Raw genomic sequence first — 22,637 nt, 5'->3', positions numbered from 1 at the left:
CCCCCCCCCCCCCCCCCCCCCCCCGGCCGCTTCCCAACCTCTTCCCTCTGCGAGACTCCTGCCTAGGGCTCACCCTTTCAGAAACAACTGCCTTATTCCCATTTCTCAGAGAAAGCAACTGAGGTTGGAGAGGTGATTGACATGATGCCATGAGGCCCAAGCTATCGCAGGGAGACAGTGCAGGTTAAGCAGCTGATCCCCTAGCCCCTCCCTGCATGGCTAGAAGGCGAGGTGTGGTCCCAGCAATGACTCCTCACCTGCTCTCCCCCCACCCCCTTGGTTCCTTGCCAGGACCCAGGTCCCCAGCCACTGGAGCTGAAACAGGTCTTCATGTTGTTCCAGATCCAGTACAACCGGAGTTACTCAAACCCAGAAGGTATCATGGGGCATGTACATCTCCAGTCCCATCCCCGTCTCTCACTTAATAGATAAGGAAATCAAGATTCCGGGTGGGGAATGGGCTGGGCTAAAGCCCCTCAGCAGGAAAGTTGGCAGGGCTGGGGGTGTACTCCCTGGTTTCCTAAATGCACAAGGGGCAACAGGATCACTCCTTGCTATGAATTTGGAGGGCAGGCAGCAGCTGTTGGGGGTCTACCCGTCCCAGAGGACCCCTTGCCTCCACAGCCACTTTCTTGTCACTCCGCGCAGCAGGCCGACTACCATCTAGTCATGAGTTCCTTCAGAAACACCAAGGATATTCATCTTGTCCTCAAGCTGGGGACTCACTCTCCACGCCCAGGTCCCAGCCCCGCTCCTGCTGTCTCTCTGGGTCTCGTCTTCCATAGGGGGATGGTCTGTGGGCATCTTTCAGCCCAGGCTGCCCATGCCATGGACCCATACCCAACCCCTTCCCCACCTTCACCATGTTCCAGCTCGGAACATGCAGTCAGAGGTGTGAAGGGAGAATATGACCTGGCAGGAAGCCAGTCTCTGACCACCCACATTTAACTTCTGAGTCACTCTGCCTTCAGACCCTTTACGTGTCTTCCCTGTGGGTGGGCAGAGATGTCCCCCTTACTGCCTCTGAGGAAAATCCAACCCTAGAGGGGCTGGGGAGCCACTTCCTTGGCCCAGATGTCTGTGGTGGGGCCTGCAGTGGCCACAAGAAAGGAGCTGTGCTTACCTGGCTGGGTGTGAGTGGGAGGGTGCCCAGCCAGCGGCCACTTCCTGCCTCTGGGGGCTTGGGAGGCTGCCTAGAACCACCCCCTATTTGCTCCAGAGTATGCTCGTCGCCTGGACATCTTTGCGCGCAACTTGGCCCACGCTCAGCAGCTAGAGGCGGAAGACTTGGGCACAGCCGAGTTTGGGGTGACTCCATTCAGTGACCTCACAGGTACTGGACGCTTCCTGGACCCTAGGTGATAGGTGGGGAGGCAGAGACTTCTGCAGGGATACTGGCAGATGGGCAGGGCAGACCTTCAGCTTTTATTTCCCAGAGAGAGGGAGCCTGAGGACCAGAGGCCTGTTTGCTTGCCCCAAATCACAAAAAACAGGGGAGGGTCTGGGTCCTAGTCCAGCTTAGGGGATGAGGCAGCAAGTACAGGTGAATGCATCCCAGGAAGAAACCTAGCTTCTCTCTGGGCCTCCATACCCTTATGCTTATCTCCCAGGGTATCACGGGGACTCAGATAACCCAGTGTGTGTGTGGATGGCTCGAGTGGGAGAGGCAGAGTATGGGGGAGAAGGGGTCAAAGCTGTGACCCTGGTGGCCCTGTCCATCCACCCCCAGAGGAGGAGTTCGGCCAGCTCTATGGGCACCAGAGGATGGCTGGAGAGGCACCCAGCATGGGCAGAAAGGTGGGGTCTGAAGAGTCGGGGGAGTCACTGCCCTCCAGCTGTGACTGGCGGAGATTGAAGGGCATCATCTCACCCATCAGGCAGCAGGTACCTGCCCCCATCTGGCCCAGTCCAGCCTCGGTGGCATGGCGGGGGGCGGGGCGGGAGAGGCCCGGACACCTTCCCACTGCCCCCCTTCCCGGCCAGGAAAACTGCAACTGCTGCTGGGCCATGGCCACAGCGGGCAACATCGAGGCCCTGTGGGGCATCAGATACAACCAGGTGGTGCAAGTCTCCGTGCAGGGTATGGCTGAAGGAGGGGGCATGTGGGGGGGGGGCACCAGGGCACGGTCAGCCCACACTGTCCCTTCTTGCGCCAGAGCTGCTTGACTGTGGCCGCTGTGGGGACGGCTGCAGGGGTGGCTTCGTCTGGGACGCCTTCATAACTGTCCTCAACAACAGTGAGTGCCCTGCCTCTCTGGGCAGCTTTTTGGGGGCAGGGGTGGGGGAGGAGGGGGTGATGTTCGGGCGCTGAGCCTCAGCCCTGGCCTTGCTTATCTGCAGGTGGGTTGGCCAGTGAAAGGGACTACCCATTCCAGGGGGACGTCAAACCCCACAAGTGCCTGGCCAAGAAGTACAAGAAGGTGGCCTGGATCCAGGACTTCATCATGCTGCAGGACAACGAGAAGAGTGCGGGCAGAGAGGGGATGCGGGCAGAGCGGGGCAGGAGCAGGCCTGGGGGCAGGATGACAGACCAGGACAGAGGCAAAAGACTGGGCTAGAGACAGAGACGTAGGCACAGAGAGGTGGGGGGTGGGGTGGGGGTAGAACTATGAGGCAAGAGCAGGCGCAGAGAGGAAGCAGGGCCTAATAGTACCTTCTACCCCCAGCAATTGCCCGGTACCTGGCCACCGAAGGCCCCATCACCGTTACCATCAACATGAAGCTACTGCAGGTGGGAAAGGGTTGGGAATGGGGGGAGGGACATCTAGGGTAGGTGGCCTCACACTCAGCCCCTCTGCCCTTGCAGCAATACCAGAAGGGTGTGATCAAGGCCACACCCGCCACCTGTGACCCCCAGGCTGTGGACCATTCTGTCCTGCTGGTGGGTTTTGGGAGGAGCAAGTCAGTGGGGGGGAGGCGGGCAGAGGGAGGTGCATCCCAGCCTCATCCCCGCCGCTCAATCCCGTACTGGATCCTGAAGAACTCCTGGGGTGCTGAATGGGGTGAGGAGGTGAGTGTGATCTACCCGAGGGGACAGGGCAGGGCAGGCCTTGCCCCACCTTCTGGCTCTGACGTCCCCTGGACTTCCTAGGGCTATTTCCGGCTGCACCGTGGGAGTAATGCATGCGGCATCACCAAGTACCCGCTCACGGCCCGCGTGGACCTACCGGTGAAGAAGCGCCCAGTGTCCTGCCCTCCCTGAGCCTGCGCCGCCAAGCCTCAGCCCTCTCCCGCTATGCCCGCTGTCTCCTCGCCCCCACCCAAGCCTTTTGCCTGTCCTCCTAATCCTGCTATGGCTTGAATAAACCAAGATGAGCTCCCTGTCTTGCACGTGAACTCAGCTGGGGCACCCCACGCTCTGACACATCCTAGGCTCTGTGGGGCCCCCATACACATACATCCCTATGCACGGTCACCGTGACACTCAGAGACAGATGTGTGCATGCCCGCGCACACTCCCGCGCACGGGCTCCTCCAAAGTCATGGCAGCTTTATTGTCCGTGTGGGCAGGGCGGTGGGAGGGGGCCTCAGTCATGATAGAGGCGCAGGAGGCAGCCACGGAGGGTGCCCATGTAGCGGTCCCAGAGGGCCTGGTGCCTGCAATGGAAACAGTGACAGGGGCCATCGCCTGAATCCCCATCATGTGTGAGATGCTGCTCCAAGAGCTTCATACACCTAAGTGCTTCCTCACTTCTCACACCGCTCTTACGGTTATTATCATCATGATCCTCCCGTTCTACGGGGGAAACTGAGGCGTGGAGAGCCTCAGGAGCCTACCTAAGACCAGGTCACAGCCGCTAAGAGGGGGGCCCACAGACTTCCACCCCTAGGGCAGAAGAGAGAACCCCGCATCTGCAGGAGGGCTACGCCCTGGCAGGAGGCTGGCTACAGCAAGGCCAAGCTGGAAAGGAAGCCTGGGGTCTCTCACCGGAAGCCATCCAGGGAGTGGACGGATGCCGAATACTGATTCAAGAAGAGCCGCACATCACTCAGTGGCCAGTGGTCAGAACGGCAGGGTTCCACGAACTGTGGGCCCAAGGAAACATCTAGCGCCGGTACAGCCCAGGGATAGGCCAGGCAGGGGATCAGAGGGCAGCAGGCAGGACGGCTCACCTTCTCCACGAGGTCCACAAACAGGTCTCTGACATCCTTATTGTGGGTCAGCTTGGCAGCCACGTTCACCAGCCCCCGGGACAGGTTCTGTGGGGCAGAGAGCCTGGGAGTTCTGCCTTCTGTCCCTGAGGCTGGAGGCTGAGCCCAGCGGCTGGAGGAGGGGCATGTCCCTCCCTGAAATCTAGCCCCCTCCCTCAATCAAATAACTCCCCGATGTGCTCCCCCCTGCCCCGCCCACCTGACGTGGGTAGAAGGAGCAGCAGCAGAGCTACCCGCTCCAGCATGAGCAGAGTTGCCCCGTGGGGACAGTGCAGTGAGGCTGGAGATGCCCAAGGGACAGAGGCTGGATTAGGCCACAGACCTTGAAGTTGGCTTCCATCTCAGAGAAGACACCAAGCTTTCCCCGAAGGGCAGTACACACCAGGCTGCAGGGAGACAGGGTAAGCCCAAAGGTGCTGGGGCCCCTACTCATGCCCCGGCCCGAGGACTCCCCACGGTCACCTCTTGTGCAGGTCCAGAAGGTCCTTGTCAGCCACAAGCATTTTGAGCTCCTTCAAGTCCTGGAGAAACTCCTTGTCTAGATCCACATCCATGTCATCCACCTGGGAGTCTGGGGGAGGCCCAGCAAGGAATGGGGGTGGGGGTAAAAACCCCTCTGGTGATATCCGGAGCCTTCCACACCCATCATCTCAGCGCACCCCGTGACACAGAGAAGGGAGTGGCGGAAAGGTGGAGTGATTTGTCCCGGGCCACAGACAAGTGGCGGGCCCTTTGTCTGCAGATGAGCTGTGCGTGGGGACACGGCTATGAGCAGTGGTGGCTGCTGCGGGGGGCACTGAAGAAGAAAGGATGCTGGAAACTGGGGCCTGCAGGAGAAACTGTTGGTGGGGAACCAGGTCCTGAGAGGGTGGGGAGGTATCTGGGCACCTGGGTGAGTGGGGGCCTCACCGACAGCTCCGAGGGTCCAGTTCTGGATCATCAGCTCAGCACAGTAGGCAAAGTCACCAAAGCTCAGATACTGCAGTTTTTTCTTCCCTGTCTCAAAGCGGTTGTTGGCAAAGAAGACGATGGCCGCATAGTCCCTGCAAGGAAAGGAGAGACTGTCAGGGTTTCAAATTCCTCTTTAGCGAGCAGCTCGAACCTGTGATGTTGGCAGGGCATCTGACTTCTGGCCTGTCTCTGCCCCAGCTCACTATGTGACGTGCTTCAAGCCACTTCTCTCTGGGCCTCCCCGTCCACGTACAGAGGTTTCAGCCCAGGTCTCCTAAGGGGAACAGAGGGAGACCGGAGGATAACAGTTATCATTTACTGAGCACTTCCTAAGCCCCAGGGGCTGCAACACAGGCTTTACATGTGGTATCTCACAACAGCCCCACTGGTAAATGGCCAGGCTGGGATCTGAAGCCAGGCCAGTCTGATCCAAAGCGCAGACCAGGAGGAGGAGAGCCATCCCGCAATACAACCAGGAGGTCAATTGGGTTGGGCTGGAGAAGGTGGACCTGCCTTATGGCCCAAGGAAGAAGCGTGCAGGGAAAGGGAGATGGCTGGCTCTTTGCCCAGCCCCTCACCTGGCCAACCGGTCAGACAGGAGGAAGTGTTGCTGAATGTTATCCACCAGGGAGCCCCGCATTTCCTCCACCACCTTGAAGACTCGCTTAAAGTTGTCAAACTGTAGGGCAGTTAGGGGAGGAGGGAGGACTGGTCAGAGGCCGGTCATCCAATAAACTGATTACTGAACATCCTTCCCTCACCTATCGATCTATCCAGTCAACAGATGCTGACTTAGCATGTGGTATTCTTCAATAAACTATTAACTCTTAATACCTGTTATCAATTCAAGTATCTTGCCCTGTATAAACGTCTACTCACTCCTACCTCTGAATTCCCCCTACTTTAGCATCATGCTCTCCAGTTCTTCATGAGCTCGTGCTGGAACTGACTCTCCTGGCTAAGGTCCAGGAAGTAAAAAAAACAAGCAAATGCTAAGCGGTTCAGAAGGAGTGCACAAAAGACAGAGAAAAAATACTAAAGGCCCAGAAGGGCTACTTCTCCTTTCTGGGCCACCAAAAAGCCTTGTGGAGAAGGTGGCATCTGACCCCCTGTATTTCAAGGAGTAGATATGGCCAAGAATAGTACCCTCCAGGGAGGAGTAGCAGGAGCAAAAAGAAAGCCAGGGGCTGGAGAAATATAAGCTGAGAAAGGCTGGCAGAGACCAGATCACAGAAGAGTATGACGGTCAAGGCCAAGGAGTGTGGCTACTATCCAGGATGGAGTGGGAGAATCAATTCAAGTTTACCAGGAGGGTAAAGCTATGGTCAGATCTGAGCTTCTGAAAGAGTAGCTCCCGCAGGGGAGTAGGAGATGCTTTGGAAGAACAAAAAAAGGGGCAAGAGACTGGGTATGAAGCCCCTGCCACAATCAGAGGTGGGGGAGGAGAATGGAGCTGGGGCAGTGACCAAAGGGATGGAGTGAAGGGACAAACTGGACATGGGATGTTGTGTTGAGGAGCAGGGATGCAGTGCCCACTTGTCTCCGGCAGCTCTTGAGGGTGATGCCTGTTTTGGTGCTGATGTCGTCCAGGTCTTTCTTGGTGCCCTTGGACAGCTTCTTGCCCAGGACCTCCCGCACAAAGGCCTCGTCAAAGGCATAGTACCTGCGTGGAGGCAGAGGACACCACTGACTTTCCACATAGGAGGGAAACGGGGGTCCGACAGGGCCTAGGTTTGGCCCCTCCTGCTCTCAACTTTCTCAGACCTTGTGTAAGTCCCACCCCAACCCAGGCCTCAGTTTCGCCCTGCAAAATGGGTATGTGGTCACACCGATTGGTGTCCCACCTCTCGATGAGCAGCGCCTGTCGGGAGGGCGGGATCTGGAAGATGAGCTGGTGCAACAGCTTGGGCGGTGCGTGCAGCAGGCGCTCGAGCATGTGGAAAGTACGGTAGTGGTCCATGGTGTCGCTCTGCAGCACCGCCGCCGTGGCGCCCGTCTGCTCCAGGATTCCCGAGCGCACCCTCAGGGCCACCGCGTCGCTCACTGGGGAGTGGGCGCTAGCATTAAGCCCCGCTCCGCGAACCCACAGGCCCTCGGGGGATCCCAAGTCCGACTTCTAAACACCCCTTCCACCCTCTGCCCACTTCCCCAAAGGACCGGAGTCCTGGCCCCGCCCCCTCTCCCATCCCAAACAACCGCCCTTCCTGACCCGCTCGGCAGACGGCCCCCCACACACCCGAGTAACCATCCAGCCAGAGGCGATACACGTCCTCGTCGATGAGGGTCGTGTTCCCCACGAAGATGTCCAGCTCGCTGGTCATGGCGACGCCCGGACCCGGGCGCAGCTGCAGAGCCCCGGTTGGAGCGAGCACTGCCCGGGCCGGGCGCGCCGCCTGAAGGCTACTTCCGGGAGCGCCGAGATTCGGCTCCCGGCACCCGGAGCCAGAGAAGGACCACTTCCGGGACAGAGAGGGTGGGGGCAGAAGCGGCGAAGGAAGAGGAGTAGCCCCTCCTCCCGGCGGGAGGGGCAATCCCAGGCTCCTCGTCCCCGCCCGCCGCCCCCTTCCTGGCCCTGTTTGCCGGAAGACTTCGGGAGTCGAGGCGAACAGCCAGTCTCCCCTGCGCTGGCAGCCTTCCCCCACTCTTCCTTCTGGCTTTTCTCCCACTTTCTCTGCCCTTTTCTGGGCCTCCCTACTTTGACGTGTATCTTAAATGTAGGGGTTTCACAGGTCTCTGTCCTAAATCTTTTCTCTGCAAAAAATATGTCTGACCTAACTTCCAAGGGCCCTTGTTGGGAGCGCCTCAGTCCATCCTGCAGCTGAGCAACACTTCTGGGCATGGGGCACCTGCTCCCATGGTTTTAACCCCCCACCTTACCACCGCCGTGCATTAATGACTTCTCTTACTCTAGCTCAGGGCTCTGGCTTGGAAGTCCACATCAGAGGGCTGCCTATCTGCCCGTCTTTCTACGCTGTCTACCCTACAGGTCCCTCAAAAGCTAGACAGGTCTCTTTCCGATCTGTTTCTTTCCTGCGCTCCTATCTCAGTGACAGTCCCAACGTTCACCCAGTTCTCATGCCAGAACCCTGTGCTTTCTCCCAGAGTCCTCACTCCTCACATTCAGTTCTGCTGATTTGCCTCCTGAATTTTTCTAGGATGTTTTGTCCTCTCCACCCCTACAGGCACTGTCCCAGCCCAGTCCTTCTGCATAGCTCTACCTTGCCCATAGACACAGTGTTCTTACTAATCTCCCTGCCTGCATCTCTTCCCCATGGTTCATCCCACACAGAGCAGCCGGAATAATTTTTTTAAAAGATTTTATTTATTTATTTGACAGAGAGAGAGACAGCGAGAGAGGGAACACAAGCAGGGGGAGAGGGAGAAGGAGAAGCAGGCCTCCCATCGAGCACGGAGCTCGATGCGGGGCTCGATCCCAGGAATCTGGGATCATGACCTAAGCCAAAGGCAGACGCTTAAGGACTGAGCCATCCAGGCACACCCGGAATAATTTTTTTAATGCATATTTTAAAATGTTACTCCCCTGCTTAAAATCCTACTGGCTGGCCTGTGGCAATGCTCCAGCCAACTACATTTGTTGCTTCTCTCCCTCACTTTACCATTTTCTCCACACAACTACCCTTTGGAAACATTGAGCTACTCTCACGGTTCCTAAAGCAGCTAGGCCCCCAGCGTCTTTCACCATGCTATTCCCGCTCCCTGAAATAGCTTTCTCTTTACTTGGCAAACTGCTATACATCTTTCGGGGCCCCTCAGATTACCACCTCTTTGGGGAAACCTTTTTTTGGGGGGTGGAGATCCCTCAGACCATGCCCCTCCCCCGTTTACTTCTGATTTTACACAGCCTGTCTCCCCCACTAAATTACGACCCCTTTGGGCGCCTGAGTGGCTCAGTCGGTTAAGCCTTTGCCTTCGGCTCAGGTCATGATCCCAGGGTCCTGGGATTGAGTCCACGGTCAGGCTCCCTGCTCAGCGGGGAGTCGTCTTCTCCCTCTCCCTCTGCCCCTCCCCCCGCTCGTGCTCTTTCTCTCTCTCAAGTAAATAAATAAATAACATCTTTTAAAAAAATAAATTACCACCCCTTTGAGGACAGGATCAGAATCTTAGTCAAGTTTATTTCTGCCTGAGCTTTGCATACAATAAAAGTTTATTGAACAAATGAATCCCTGTATGCGCCTCCGCCCCCCCCCCGCCCCGGGCAGGAAAATTTCCATGAAAGGGCAGGCTGATGCTGAGTCACGCACGTCTGGACTCAGGGTTCCAAAGAGCTGGGAGCGATGTTCAGTGAGCCGAGACTCTCGAGTATGAACTAAGCTAGGAAAGTTGGTAACGAGATCCGTCTGGGTGCCGTCGAGGGGTGGGCAGGAGAGTCAGTGGCCGAGCCGGAGTCTTGGTTCTCAGAAGGAGTTGAGAGGCCTAGGCGAGAGCTTGAGGAAGTCTGGAACTGGGAAGTACGAAGCGCCTAGTTTGGGGTCACCTGTCGGAGGGTGCTGGCGCTGGGACACAGCGTCCGAGACAGTCCGTAACTCCGCGGTCCGGAGTGGGCGGGGAAGCGGCGCTCTCTTTCTCTGTAGTCTGCGCTCAAGTCCCGCCCCTTTCCGGGGAGCCTTCCCTGGATTGGCTGTCCTTCCTTAGCGTCATACGGCCCCGCCCCGGCGCGCGTCCCGCCGCGTGCCCACCCCCGGGCGGCTGCTGCAGCCTACGCTATACTGCCACAGCCTGCCGCCCGCGGAGCCGGAGCCCGACCCGGAGCGCGCAGAGCTCGACTTGGGCTCCTGGGCCGCGGCGGCGGGCAGGCGATGCTCCAGAGGCCTGAGCAGCCATGGAGGCCGAGGCGGGCGGCCTGGAGGAGCTGACGGACGAGGAGATGGCGGCGCTGGGCAAGGAAGAGCTGGTGCGGCGCCTGCGGCGGGAGGAGGCGGCGCGCCTGGCGGCTCTGGTGCAGCGCGGCCGCCTCATGCAGGAGGTGAATCGGCAGCTGCAGGGTCACCTGGGCGAGATCCGCGAGCTCAAGCAGCTCAACCGGCGCTTACAGGCCGAGAACCGTGAGCTGCGCGACCTCTGCTGCTTCCTGGACTCGGAGCGCCAGCGCGGCCGGCGAGCCGCGCGCCAGTGGCAGCTCTTCGGGACCCAAGCATCCCGAGCTGTGCGCGAGGACTTGGGCGGTTGTTGGCAGAAGCTGGCCGAGCTGGAGGGCCGCCAGGAGGAGCTGCTGCGGGAGAACCTGGCGCTTAAGGAGCTCTGCCTGGCTCTGGGCGAGGAGTGGGGCCCCCGGGGCGGCCCCAGCGGCGCTGGGGGCTCAAGCGCCGGGCCGACACCCGAGCTCGCCTTGCCCCCCTGCGGGCCCCGCGACCTGGGCGATGGAAGCTCCAGCACCGGCAGCGTGGGCAGTCCCGATCAATTGCCCCTGGCCTGCTCCCCAGATGACTGAGAGCTCAGCTTCCTTCACGTCGACGCCCGACCAGACTGCTTCCCAAGCGCCGGGACTGCGGTGGACCTCGGGACCTGGACGCCGTCCCGCCTGCGCACGAGGGGCCACTGGCATGGATTTGGAAACTCTGGCACCAAGGAGGGCCCCTCTCTCTCGCTGGTGGGGCAGCAGGGGGACTGGAGGCTGGAAAGAAGGGACTTGCTGGGGGCGGGGTGGGGGCTAATAAACTGGAACGGAAGCAGAGCCCGTGGCCTGGGCAGCGTCTGTTTGGGACTCGCCGGGGTGGGGACGAGGGTGGGGACGTTGAGACAGGGTACCATTCCCATCCTGAGGGGCTGCAGACCTAAGGTGGCTGACTCCCCCACTACCTCAAGCCTGGGGCGGGATGTGCGACCGTGGTAAGCCCCTGGCTCCCCCCATTAGGCTCGGGACAGGCCGTGATCCGGCCCCTGAAGTGGCTCCAGCTCCCTTCCCGGCTCCTTCCTGTCCAAGACAATGGGGCAGGAAGCAGGTGTTGGGGGCCTAGAACCCACTCAGCGGCTTCCCCCGAGGCTGAACTGGGCATAACAGCGCCCTCCTGTGGCCCACGCAGGAGCGCTGTGGGCCCCCATCAGGAGGAAGATAATAATCCTTTTGGCTTGCACCCAACATCACTCTAGTCCTCCTCTCAGTCCTAGAGACGAGGCAGAGCAGATGTAACCTCATTCGTCAGATAAGACAACCGATGTCCAGAAATATCAAATAATTTGTCCAAACTCATGCAGTAAGTCCATAGAGCTGAGACCGGAGCCTCGGGCTTCTGGTTCCAAATGTTCTCCCTTTCGCCTCTGGGTTCAATGAGACCAGGCCAGAACTTCGAGCCTTTTATTCCATTTTGGCAGGTTTGTATAAAAATACTCTCTGTAGGAAAATAAATAGCAGCTGCCTTCGTTGTGGAGGCTTGGATTCCCTGGAGCTAAAGTCTTCTCAGAGCTGGGGGGGGGGAGGTGCTGCAGGTCAGCTCATCACAGAAGCCTCTGGCACTCTCCTGCCATTCAGGAGGGGCCAGCAGAATGCCCTGGTTCAATCACTTGGTGCTGCTGGCAGTGTGGGGCTGGGTGAATTAGTGTTCTAGGCTGGTAGAGTATCATCTTCTGTCAGACTGGGTTGGGTGGATCACAGGAAGAGTGTGATGAAGACTAGGTGTGGTCTGGAGGGGCTTAGGGCTCTAGAGGACCTCTAGGGATCTACGAAGTCCTTTTTGGTTGCCAGGAGTTCCCTCGCACAAATGGGAAATATTTTGTCTCTGATTTAGTGCAAATTATGCTAGAGAAGCCAGCTCTGGAAAAACAGTGGGCAGTTTTGGTGGCCCCAAGCTGGCTCTACTGGGAAGCGAAATATGCTCAGTCTCATCTGGAGGGATGGAGAAGAGCCTGCTGAGGATGGGCATGGGATATGGTCCAGACCAGCTGGACCAATGGGTGGGGAGACATTGGCTAGAGTGGGACCCGCTGGTAGGGGGCTGGGGTGCCTCATAAGGCAAGGAGGGTGGGGGAGCCGAGAGGGTCAGACGATGGGTCCCCGCTGCTGCTGCTACTCCTGCGATGGGCTGAGGCGCAGGGCTCAGGGGTGCTGGGGTAGGTGAAGACTGGACTAGGGGTGAAAGGAGTCAGGGAGGGTGTGGTCATGAGTGTGGGGGTGTGCAATGCTTCGGGTTCAAGCACAGGCCCCGAGGAAAGAGAGATACAAGGTACAGGGCAGGAGGGGGCTGGTGGGCTGCTGGTGCCGCTGGTACCGCCCGGGCCGCCCGAGTCGCTCTCCGTGGCCCCTTCCGGGATTTTGCAGATGGGGCGGTGGGCTTCAAGCACCAGCTCCAGGCGCTCCTTCTGCTTCTGCAGCTCCTCAATCTCCCGCTGCAGACCGGATTTCTCGTCCTCCAGTTTGTCAGTCTCCTGTGGAGGGTTAGGAGAGGAGTTAGAAGATGAGGGCTGAATACCGCGTAGTCTCGGGAGGTGGTGGTAATTGGGTGGTGGGGGTGGGTCTCCAGCGAGTCTGGACTACAACTCCCATGAGCCCTTGGGAGATATGGGCTCGACTCCCATCAAGCCCCGGAGCATCTTAGAAGGAGGTTGTCCGCCGAAGCTTTAACGCTCCTTTGCTTTGCTGGGAGTGAGACGCGCTATAACTAATTTTTCGTCGCTTTTTTCTCGTCGTTTTCTCCGAAGGAATGCTCCTCCGACGGGAGCCTGGGGGAAGGGGATTTAATATACGGGCGCCCCCTGGAGCCCCGCAGGCTCAGGGGAGTGACGGCCCTCTGAGGTTTGGTGGGCCGGGGCCTGGACACCCTCCGCACCGGCCGATGCTCACCGCCTGCAGGAAGTCGGTCAGTTCCTTCCTCCGGTTCCTGCACTTGGCCGCGGCCAGCTTATTCCTCTCACGCCTCACTCGACGGCGCTCCTCCTCCTCCGGGCTGATCTGGACGGGTAGAGGGAGTAGTGAGGTAGACCCAGGGCCACTGGTTGCCCGGCACTCGCCTTGTGCGGTGGCCCAGTGCTAGGATCCTGGCGGAGGACACGGCGGTGCAGCGCCTCCCCACCCCACCCCACCCCCCGCTCCGGCCCTGCGCTTCAGGGACCACACTGTACCGCGAGCGGTTCCCCTCATTCACGCTTTAGTAAGATGGAATTAATCAGATTCCCTCCTCGCACCCCGCTTTTGCCTCCTCTGCTTCCTCTCTCAGAATGCCCCCCCCACACTCACACACACACTCCACAAACCTTTACACACACACACACACCCCTCTCTCAGGACTCAATTGAGATACCCCCACTCTTCCAGGAAGCTTTCTCATTGTCCAGCCAGAAGTGGCCTTTCTTACTCAGCCCCTGGGAACCAATCGCTCTTTCTCGAAGGACCCTCATTCTTTTCAGTCTCTTGACAACCAAGTGTCCTTTCCCCCAGAGGTTGTGAGCACTAGGAGGGATTCATGAGTGTTGCGGCTGAGCAAGTTGTTTTTTTTATTAGGAACCTATTACATGCCCACGGAAGAGCTTTACACAGATTCTTAACCCAACTTTCCGTGTAAGGAACTGAAGCCTGAAGAATAACGCATTTATGGTCCCAGGGCAGAAATTAAAATCCACTCACTCTATTCAACACTAAGAGGCCTGCTAATGGAGACCACCTCCCCCAAAAGAACCCCACTTAGAGCTCACAGCCCCAGTCTAGGAGTCCCAGAAACAAAGAGCCCCCCTGAGGACAGGGCTGAAGAAGTCCTGAAGGAGCCTGCTTCTGGGGCTCACAGCATGGTTTTCTTCTCCAGTTTGTCATAAAGTCTTGTTTAACTGCACATCTTTCCAAGATCCTAACCTCTCTTCTCTTCTATCCTGCTGTCAGGGTAAGCTCCCTAATGCACAAGCCTCACTCCACTACAGTCTCATATACCAAAATGAAGGAGGAGCCACTCCCTTAAAGACCCTCTATCTCTTATTTATTTTGGTAAAGACTTTTTTTTAGCACCGTGAAAGCTGGAGCCCTGGTTGGGGAACCAAGAGTTCCCAGCTCACTCTGCTTCGAGCCTCTGTTAGCTCTGGATGAGATAGTGTGGCTTGATGGTTAGGATCTCACTTTAGAATTAAAAAGACCTGGGGCGCCTGGGTGGCTCAGTCGTTAAGCGGCTGTCTTAGGCTCAGGTCATGATCCCAGCGTCCTGGGATCAAGCCTCACGTTGGGCTCCCTGCTCCGCGGGAAGCCTGCTTCTCCCACTCCCCCTGCTTGTGTTCCCTCTCTTGCTGTGTCTCTCTCTGTCAAATAAAAAAAAAAATCTTAAAAAAAAAATAGAATTAAAAAGACCTGTCTCATTGCTCACTACTTGTGTGATCTGGGCAAGTGACTACCTCTCTGTGCCTTCACTTCCCAGCTGTAAAATGGAGAAAACCAGAGTGCCTTCCTCAGAAGTATTTTGTAAAGATTAAATGAGATAGGGAAACTTAGACCCAGAGAGTAGCTGCAGGGAACCCGCCCCTTTCTGTTCTCTCCCCAGCTCCATAGACAGCATATGTTCACCATCACCATACATGTCAGCAAGTGGAGACCTTCTACCATCCACCCACCTTTCCACATGTACACCTTACATATTTTCACCTCCACCTCCATTCTTGCTCCTGCCATCCTCCCTACCTGGAATGTCTTTTCCTTCATCTCTACCTATGCAAATCCTACCCATCCTTCCAGGCGAATATATCTCCAGCTCCAGAAAGCTTTCCCTGATCTAGAAGTGACCTCTTTGCCCTCTGGATCACCCCAGGGGCTCCTATTACTTTCTCCCTTGGCCAGGAGTCACCAGTGGCCCCACGTCCCCATCTCCCCCCTTTCTAAGCCTGTGTTCTTTTGGCCAAGAACTTGTCCTCTGCACCTCAGCACCCTTGTGGCCATCAGAACCAGTACAATGCCTCTGCTCCTTACATGTTCACTGGGCCGTCGACGAACCCCTGGAGGTGGCCCAAGGGCCCGGATGACTCCTGGCCGGGGCTGCGGGGGACTGTACTGGGGGTAGGCCAGAGGCCTGGGGTAGCTGCCGGGTCCCAGGAAGTGAGGCTGCACCATCCACTGCAGCTCCTGGCTGCCACTCACAGCATTGATGTTTGGCACGAGGTGGAACTTCTGAGGGATGAGAAATGGAAAGCCAAGGATGAGATCTGTGTAGGCCTGAGGGTTTTTACTGGACAGAAGCCACCCCACCATCCACCCTTAATGCAGCTGCTGCTTCCGAGAGACCGGAAAGAGCACAACTTGACAGAGAGACTGACTTGGTGACAAATCCCTGCTTAAGAGCTATGCGACTTTGGGCAACTCTCATAACCTTGCTGTGCCTTCATTTTCCTAGCGGAACATACTATAAGGTATGAATTCCAGGCACTGTCCCAACCACTTTACAAATACTGACTCATCTAATTTGCACAGCAGTGTCTTCATTTTCAGTCGGGAAAACAGTTGTCCACAGACACATAGTCAGTAAGTGGGAAGTGGAGTTTGGGCCCAGGCATACTCCTGTACTCTGCCTGAGTCCCATCTGCACAAAGAGGAGAATTCCAGCTCCTGTCTCCAAGGCTGGCTGAGAGAATCTGGTGAGAGAATGTGTGTGACAGGGCCTGGTAAGTGGCAGGTGTCCAGTGCCCAGGGGCTGTGGTGGGCAAGAACCACTGCCTTGGGTTTAGGCTGTCCCAGTGAGCTCTCAGCTCAGCCACTTACTGGCTATGACTCTGGGCAAGTTATTTAATCTCAATGTGCCTCTGTTGCCTTGCTTTTAATATTGTCATAGGTGAGGAATATGGCATTTCATTGATGCTAAGAGATGCCCTTTAGTAGCTCTGAAATCACAGTTCACTTGGCAGCTTTAGAAAAATTTAGCAGCATTGGGGCACCTGGGTGGCTCAGTCGTTAAGCATCTGCCTTCGGCTCAGGTCATGATCCCAGGGTCCTGAGATCAAGTCCTGCATCCGGCTCCCTGCTCGGTGGGAAGCCTGCTTCTCCCTCTCCCACTCCCCCTGCTTGTGTTCCCTCTCTCGATATCTCTTTCTGTCAGATAAATACATAAAATCTTGAAAAGAAAAGAAAAATTTAGCGGCACAATATAATGGTGGGTTTTCAAATCAATGAATTCTTAGATTCTGTGAAATACGGTTAATGAGGTAGAAACCTCAGGGACCATGCAGGTGGCACTCTATGCGCCCTATGTATTACCTGCCAAGATTTTCTTTCAGCCAGAAATCTGAGGAAGGGGTTGAGATGGGGATTCAGCATTGGGGAGGAGACCTGGGTTCAAGCCTTGGGGCTGGGCTCTGGCGCCCAGGCCTCCGGGAAGCGCGCCACAAGTCCAGGCAAGTCCAGACAGCGGTGTCCCCGGCCCAGCGCTGCGGGCCCAGTGGCCCAGTGACCCCAGTTCCGGGACCGAGGCACCGCCGACGGCATCTCCCGCTCCCGAGGTAGTCCGGGCCGGGCCGCTCCGGGCCAGGAAGGGAGGGGCGCCCCGGGTGAGTCAGCCACCGTGACTCGGCCGCTGTGACTCGGCGGAACGGACGCCGCTCCTTCCCTCCCCTAGCGACACGTGCGCGCTGCCCCTCGACAGGAAATGGGCACCTGCAGCCACCCAAGTCCCCCCAGCCTGCAGCGGGGCGCCCTTCAGTGACGAGAGTCGGGGGCGCGGGAGCTGCCCGCTGCAAGACCCTGCGCATGTCCCGGCATCTCTCAGTCTCCACTGGCCCCAGCCTGTAAATTAGGGGTCGAGAACCAGTCTCCGGGATCCCACCAGGTTCCACTGCGCCAAGAAGGGGGCAGGGACTTGGCGACAGGAGAGAGAGGGACAGACAAACGGACACACAGATGGTCACAGACTGTGCTGAGGATTCCCAGTCTGTCGGGGCTAGCCTGCCGCTGGATCCCGCCTCCCTCCTGTGTGGGGACTTCTCGGCCTCAGCCCAGACTCCGGATCCCGGTAATTTAGTCTGCGATGGATCAAACCCTCTGCTCCTGTCCGAGCTGGGACTAATCCCGGACTAAGGGGCGTCCTCCTGACGCAGACAGGACAAAAAAATTAGTTGTGGACGGGAGGAAAGAAAGAAGGTAACAGAGACGGCGGGACAGATGGACAGCAGACAGCGAAGGAAAAAGGGGCGAGCGAGAGGGGACGTTCGCAGATCCTTGCGGTGCCCGCCGCGCGCATTCCCCTGGGCTGCTGGCGAAATGTGCCTCTAGACGGTGGAGAACGGGCAAGCATCCGCGGCCACGGCCACGGCCACGGCCACGGCCCCAGACCCAGTCCCTACTCCTGTTCCCGGCCCCGATCCCAAAGTGTGCGGAGCCGACCGCAGCGTCCCAGGCGCTGTCCACCCGGGAACCCCAGGCGTCGGGTCCCTCTCACCTGCTGGCCTGAAGAGGGGGGCTGCGCCGGGCCGCCGTACGCACCGCCGGCCCCGGAGCTCGGTCCGGGTTCCCCAAAGTCTCGGAACATGCCCTGGCTGGCTGCTCTGTGGGGTCCGCCTCGCCGGCTTCGGTTCTGACTCACTGGCTCCTCGCGGAGTCTTTTCTTTTAATGAATGAAAAGTTCTCGGGCTGAACCACTTCGATTGCGGGGCGGGGGGGGGAGCGGGCGATTTTCAACGGCACTGGACACCTCAGGGCTCCACCTCCCCAGAAGCGCCGCCTTTTGCCAGTCAGCACGGAACTTGTCTACGCCTCCTACAGTCCGGTAGCCGCCTTTTCGTGGGGGAAAGGGACGGACCTGGCGTCCCCCACGACAGCGGCGGTCTGCCTCCTCTGACGTAGTTGCCCATACATGGTGCAATTTCCTCGCCGCGCCCAGGTGGAACCGAGGATTCCCCCGAGGATTTACGCACCTGTAAACGGCTGGGCGCCGGGCCCCACCCCGCCGGCGAGCCCAGGCTTTGGGCCCGCCTTCCCAATTCGGGGCGCGTGGCCCACTCACCGCCTGGTCTGGCCTTAGTTTTGACATCCGTCAGATGGGACGAGAGAATCACGCCTTGCAGCGCGTGGGGGGTTGAAATGAAGAATGAGAAAGGGGTCTGGAAACAGTAAAGTGGTTTATAAATGTGATTGTGGTGGTTATTATTTTATTTGCTGGGTGCTTACTTCATGCCAGGAACCGTGCTACTGCCATCCAAGGCATTGTTCTAAGGTTCAGGTATACTAAAAAGTGGGTAAGTGATAAACCAGGCTTACCAAAAGGGAAATGTTTACAGTGAACAAGTTAATGGTTTGAACTACCCACAAATACAAGGCAACATGATTGTGCTACTCATAGGATAATTTCAGAAGTTATAACAAGTTTTAATTCAGAGCCTCCATAAGCGGTTAAGAGCCTGCAGAGCCTGCAGCGAGACACAGTTGTCCTGTGGTCTGATAAAGGTCATCTTCTTTAAATACCGTCACCGTTCTCTGGGCGCTGTGTGGTCACCAGCCTTATTTGGAGATTATGTCAAAGGTCTGTATGAATGTGAGGCCGAGGCCAAATTTCAACAACCAAGGCCAACAACCCTGGGGAGTAGGTACCATCGTCATCCCATTTTACAGATGGGGAAACTAAGGCTGAGGGATGTTGAAAGGAAGTGCCTAATGTCCCTAAGCAAGTGGCTGAAGCAGTTTGCCAAATCAGGGCTGTGGGAGCCCCAAGCCCACGCTCCGTCAAGACTTCTCAAAGCCCTCCCAGACACTTTTTCACCGGTGCAGAATGTCAGCGCTGAGAGGACCACCCCAAAGCTTCTCTGCTTCCTGCCGCAGCCAGGGTCACACAACTACAGAAAGAGACCTGGGCTCTCCTGCTTCCCACTGCTACCTCCATTTGATCAGCTCCAGTTTTGTCCTCAGGGAAGGAAGAGTTTGGGGAAGCAGGGTCCTGGGCTGCCCTCCTTAGGGACTGAGGCCAGGGGTCTGTGGGTGCACTTAGGACTCAGACACAGAAGGCCAGCTTGGCCCTGGGCTTCCAGTCTCTGAGCTACTATTTTCTGTCTCTATGACCCTGGGTGGGTCACCTGCCCTTTGAGTCCCAGTCCCAATGGGAGTGATTGAGCCTCCTGCTGACCTCATGGGGTTGCTGTAGGATCAAATGAGATCATAAATGTGAAAGAGCTTTGTAAGCTCTAAAGTGCTGTTCGCTCAGAAGGTGGTTGCCAGCTTGGTGCCTCTCCCTTGCCCTTATTCTACTCAATGCTTGTCTCTCTCTAAAAAGAAACCAACAGCAGTTTACCAGAATGAGAAATAGAGAGGTGAGAGAGACAGAGGGAGAGAGAGAGTGATTTGAGGCAGTGTGATCCATGGAAAAGAACATGCATGCTGAAATCAGACAACTCTGGGTTCTGGAGTTTGAATTCTGGTTAGGCTGCTCACCAGCTATATGATCTAGATGAGACACACAATCTACATGTCAGGGTTGTTACGGAATAGAAATAAAATAATATCACATGTTTAGCCCAGCATATAGTAAGAACTTGACAAATAGCAAAAACAGGGACGCCTGGGTGACTCAGTCATTGAGCGTCTGCCTTTGGCTTGGGTCATGGTCCCGGGGTCCTGGGATCGAGTCCCACATCGGGCTCCCTGCTCAGCGGGAAGCCTGCTTCTCCCTCTCCGACTCTTCCTGTTTGTGTTCCTGCTCTCGCTATCTCTCTCTGTCAAATAAATATATAAAATCTTTTTTAAAAATAGCAAAAGCAAATACACATGCTAATAAAAAGCTCCAGAAGCGGGAGCCCTTGGGGTTCTAATCAAATACTAAGGCAATCAGGCAGCACACACACTAACTGATGTTTGAACTCTTTGGCTGAGCCCAGGTTGGATGGGTCAAGGTGATAAAGGCGGCCAGGTGGTGGCACATGTGAGGACTGACACAGGTCAGCCTCGACTGCATACATCTGCCTGATCCAGAAACACCAACCTGTCCCACTCCCCCCAGCATCCTGGGGCAGTGACTGAGCTCAGGGGCTCAGGTCTCAAATCTGTGTGTGTGTGTGTGTGCGTGTGTGTGTGTGTGTGTGTGTGTGTGTGTGTATGTGATTGCGTGGTTCTGAAAGTCCCTTCCTGCCCTAACCGTTGGTGGAGCCACAAGGAGGACCTTTCAGAGGCAGCACATTCCAAGCTCCTCAGTCACTAACTTCTGCTTCGCGGCTGCAGAAACGTTCCGGGCCCCTGACCTCACCAGCTCCCACCCAGGGAGGCCAGGCGAGATTCCCAAGTGGCCACTGTGATTGCAGGAGTCCGGGGGCCCAGAGGTCTGAGAAACCAGGGCACTGTCCCTTGGCACCTTGTGTGAGCCTGGTTCAGTCACTTCCCTCCCTGAGCCCCAGAGAATGCCCACCTCTTGGGGCTGCAGTGAGGCAAATGGAGGCGATGGATGAGTGTGCTTGGCACCCAGCAAGTTCTGTCAGTGCCCCTAGGATGTGAGGCGATGTTTATGTTTATGTGTTTCATTTTCCATTCACTTTTTATTTTTTTAAAGATGTATTTATTTATTTGAGAGAGAGAGATTGGGGGGATGGTGCAGAAGGAGAGGGAGAGAAATCCTCAAGCTGACTTCCCACTGAGCATGGAGCTCTACTCGGGCTCGATCCCAGGACCCTGTGATCATGACCTGAACTGAAATCAAGAGTCAGACACTTAACCCACTGAGCCACCCAGGCACCCCTCCATTCACTTTTTAAAAAAGATTTTATTTATTTATTTGAAAGAGAGAGGGAGAGAACAAGGGAGAGGGAGAAGCTGACTTCCCGCTGAGCAGGGAGCCCGATGCAGGGCTCGATCCCAGGACCCTGGGACCATGACCGGAGCTGAAGGCAGCCGCTTAACCGACTGAGCCACCCAGCTGCCCCTCCATTCACCTTTTAAGTTGAAGTTTATTTATTTTATAAATGAGGTTGAAATTTACATAACATACAATCAACCATTTTAAAGCATAGACTTCAATAGAATTTTGTGCATTCACAATGTTGTGCAACCACCACTTCTCTCTCGTTTTCTAAACTTTTTTATTATACCAGAAAATCATCCCCTTCCCATGAAGAAATCACTCCCAATCGCATTTCCTGGGAACCACAAATCCTCTTTCTGTCTCTGTGGATTTACCTATTTTGTACATTTCATATAAATGGAATCATACAATATGTGACCTTCTACATCTGGTTTCTTTCCCTTAGCATGTTTTCCAGGCTCATTTATGTTGTCTTATGTATAAATACTCTGTTCTTTTTTATTGCTGAATAATATTCTATTGTATGGATATACCACTATTTATTTATTCATAAGCTGATGGATATTTGAATGTTTCTCCTTTTGGGGTATTATGACTAATGCTGCTATAGACATTTGTGTACAAGTTTTTGTGTGGACATATGTTTCATTTATTTTGGATATGTACCTAAGAGTAGAATTGCTGGCTCATATAGTTAATTCTCTGTTTCACCTTGTGAAAAACTGCCAGACTGTTTTACAAAGCGGTTGCACCATTTTACATTCCTACTGGCAGTGTTTGAGCGTTCTAATTTGCCCACATCCTTGCCAACATTTATTATTTCCGTTTTTGAAATGAAAGACATCCTCGAGGGTGTGATGTGGTATCTCATTGTGTTTTAATTTGCATTTCCTTAATAACAGATCATGGTCCTTAATGATGAATATATTTTCATGTGCTTTTTTGCTATTTATATATACTTTAGGGGCAAATGTTTATTCAAGTCCTCTGCCCATTTCTAATTTTTTTTTAAGTTGGCTCCATGCCCAATGTGGGGCTTGGACTCACAACCTGAGATCAAGAGTCCCATGTTCTACGAACTGAGCCAGCCAGGCACCCCTAATTGTTTTTTTTTTTTTTTGTGGTTGTTGAATTATAAGAGTTCTTCAGGGCGCCTGGGTGGCTCAGTTGGTTGAGCGACTGCCTTCGGCTCAGGTCATGATCCTGGAGTCCCTGGATCGAGTCCCGCATCGGGCTCCCTGCTAGGCGGGGAGTCTGCTTCTCCCTCTGACCCTCTTCCCTCTCGTGCTCTCTCTCTCTCATTCTTTCCCTCAAATAAATAAATAAAATCTTTAAAAAAAAAAAAAAGAACAAACCATTTAAAAAAAAAAAGAGTTCTTCATATATTCTGGCTAGCAAACCCTTATTTAAAATATGATCTGCAGATATTTTTGCCCATTCTGTAGGTTGTCTTTTCACATTTTTTCAGAACACCCTTTGATGCACAAAAGTTTTTAAAATTTTTATGAAGTCTAATTTCTGTTTTTTCTTTTGTTGCTCATTCTTCCAGTGTCAGAGCTATGAATCTACTGCCAAATTTGAACATTTACCCCTATGTTTTCTTCTAATTGTTTTATAATTTTGGTTCTTATATTTAGGTTCCTGGCTAAATTGAAGTTTAATATACATCTAGTGAAGTGCGCTCATCCAACATGTTCAGCTCGATGACTTGTTACGTGTATGTAAACCCGTGTAGCTACTGCCCTCATCATGATAGAGGACATTTCTAGCAGCTCCCAAGCTCCTTGTGGCCCCCCTCAATCACCACTCCCCACCCATGGGTACCACTATTCTGACTTCTAGCATCAT

At 55.5% G+C, this 22,637-nt stretch overlaps 4 protein-coding genes across 9 annotated transcripts in view; 2 read left to right on the top strand and 2 right to left on the bottom strand.

Annotated features, from left to right (window-relative positions):
• The window catches only part of CTSW (cathepsin W), a 3,769-nt gene extending 448 nt beyond the window's left edge, over window positions 1-3,321 (top strand). Inside the window, exons 2-10 of one of the 5 annotated variants that reach the window (XM_073883466.1) lie at window positions 343-376; window positions 1,220-1,333; window positions 1,730-1,884; window positions 1,984-2,080; window positions 2,157-2,237; window positions 2,341-2,466; window positions 2,667-2,731; window positions 2,774-3,010; window positions 3,092-3,321. In XM_073883466.1, coding sequence (XP_073739567.1) covers window positions 343-376; window positions 1,220-1,333; window positions 1,730-1,884; window positions 1,984-2,080; window positions 2,157-2,237; window positions 2,341-2,466; window positions 2,667-2,731; window positions 2,774-3,010; window positions 3,092-3,202 — 1,020 coding nt within the window. In that variant the 3' untranslated portion in view covers window positions 3,203-3,321. Of the gene's footprint in view, window positions 1-291; window positions 377-1,219; window positions 1,334-1,729; window positions 2,081-2,156; window positions 2,238-2,340; window positions 2,467-2,666; window positions 2,732-2,773; window positions 3,011-3,091 lie in introns of all 5 variants that reach the window. The other 4 variants (XM_073883465.1, XM_025878667.2, XM_025878666.2 and 1 more) reach the window with 4 other exon arrangements.
• Window positions 3,322-3,475: 154 nt separating this feature from the next.
• On the bottom strand, window positions 3,476-7,536 carry FIBP (FGF1 intracellular binding protein). The gene is made up of 10 exons (XM_025878669.2): window positions 7,340-7,536; window positions 6,948-7,146; window positions 6,640-6,766; window positions 5,682-5,782; window positions 5,062-5,195; window positions 4,615-4,723; window positions 4,475-4,538; window positions 4,114-4,200; window positions 3,929-4,026; window positions 3,476-3,597 (listed from the first exon to the last, which is right to left on the bottom strand). The coding sequence occupies exons 1-10, from the start codon at window positions 7,422-7,424 to the stop codon at window positions 3,528-3,530; spliced, it is 1,074 nt and encodes a 357-aa protein (XP_025734454.1). The 5' UTR covers window positions 7,425-7,536; the 3' UTR covers window positions 3,476-3,527.
• A 2,100-nt stretch (window positions 7,537-9,636) lies between these two features.
• On the top strand, window positions 9,637-11,497 carry CCDC85B (coiled-coil domain containing 85B). Its single transcript, XM_025879327.2, has one exon. The coding sequence runs from the start codon at window positions 9,944-9,946 to the stop codon at window positions 10,550-10,552; it is 609 nt and encodes a 202-aa protein (XP_025735112.1). The 5' UTR covers window positions 9,637-9,943; the 3' UTR covers window positions 10,553-11,497.
• A 97-nt stretch (window positions 11,498-11,594) lies between these two features.
• On the bottom strand, window positions 11,595-17,631 carry FOSL1 (FOS like 1, AP-1 transcription factor subunit). Of its 2 annotated transcripts, XM_025879291.2 has the most exons (4): window positions 17,451-17,631; window positions 14,996-15,193; window positions 12,899-13,006; window positions 11,595-12,483 (listed from the first exon to the last, which is right to left on the bottom strand). In XM_025879291.2, exons 1-4 carry the CDS (start codon window positions 17,538-17,540, stop codon window positions 12,064-12,066), a joined length of 816 nt encoding a protein of 271 aa, XP_025735076.1. In that variant the 5' UTR covers window positions 17,541-17,631; the 3' UTR covers window positions 11,595-12,063. The 2 variants fall into 2 exon arrangements, with proteins under 2 accessions (XP_025735076.1, XP_073739563.1); XM_073883462.1 differs by lacking the exon at window positions 14,996-15,193.
• Window positions 17,632-22,637: the final 5,006 nt, after the last annotated feature.

The sequence above is a fragment of the Callorhinus ursinus genome, unplaced genomic scaffold (genome assembly GCF_003265705.2).
Source record: "Callorhinus ursinus isolate GAN/ISIS: 27379988/994484 unplaced genomic scaffold, GSC_fseal_2.0 scaffold51, whole genome shotgun sequence".
NCBI classification, from domain to species: Eukaryota; Metazoa; Chordata; class Mammalia; order Carnivora; family Otariidae; genus Callorhinus; species Callorhinus ursinus.
The sequence above is the reverse complement of the archived record's forward strand: the minus strand, read 5'-3'. Positions and strand labels throughout refer to the sequence as shown.

Excerpts from the sequence above, each read along its gene's own strand:
- CCDC85B (XM_025879327.2), top strand. The coding sequence starts at position 9,944 with ATGGAGGCCGAGGCGGGCGGCCTGGAGGAGCTGACGGACGAGGAGATG.
- FIBP (XM_025878669.2), bottom strand. The coding sequence starts at position 7,424 with ATGACCAGCGAGCTGGACATCTTCGTGGGGAACACGACCCTCATCGAC. Across the intron at positions 5,196-5,681 it reads CTGTCTGACCGGTTGGCCAG|GGACTATGCGGCCATCGTCT; the intron begins GTGAGGGGCTGG and ends CTTTCCTTGCAG. Across the intron at positions 4,724-5,061 it reads CTGGACCCTCGGAGCTGTCG|ACTCCCAGGTGGATGACATG; the intron begins GTGAGGCCCCCA and ends GGCCTCCCCCAG.
- FOSL1 (XM_025879291.2), bottom strand. The coding sequence starts at position 17,540 with ATGTTCCGAGACTTTGGGGAACCCGGACCGAGCTCCGGGGCCGGCGGT. Across the intron at positions 13,007-14,995 it reads GTCGACGGCCCAGTGAACAT|ATCAGCCCGGAGGAGGAGGA; the intron begins GTAAGGAGCAGA and ends CTACCCGTCCAG. Across the intron at positions 12,484-12,898 it reads TGACCGACTTCCTGCAGGCG|GAGACTGACAAACTGGAGGA; the intron begins GTGAGCATCGGC and ends AACCCTCCACAG.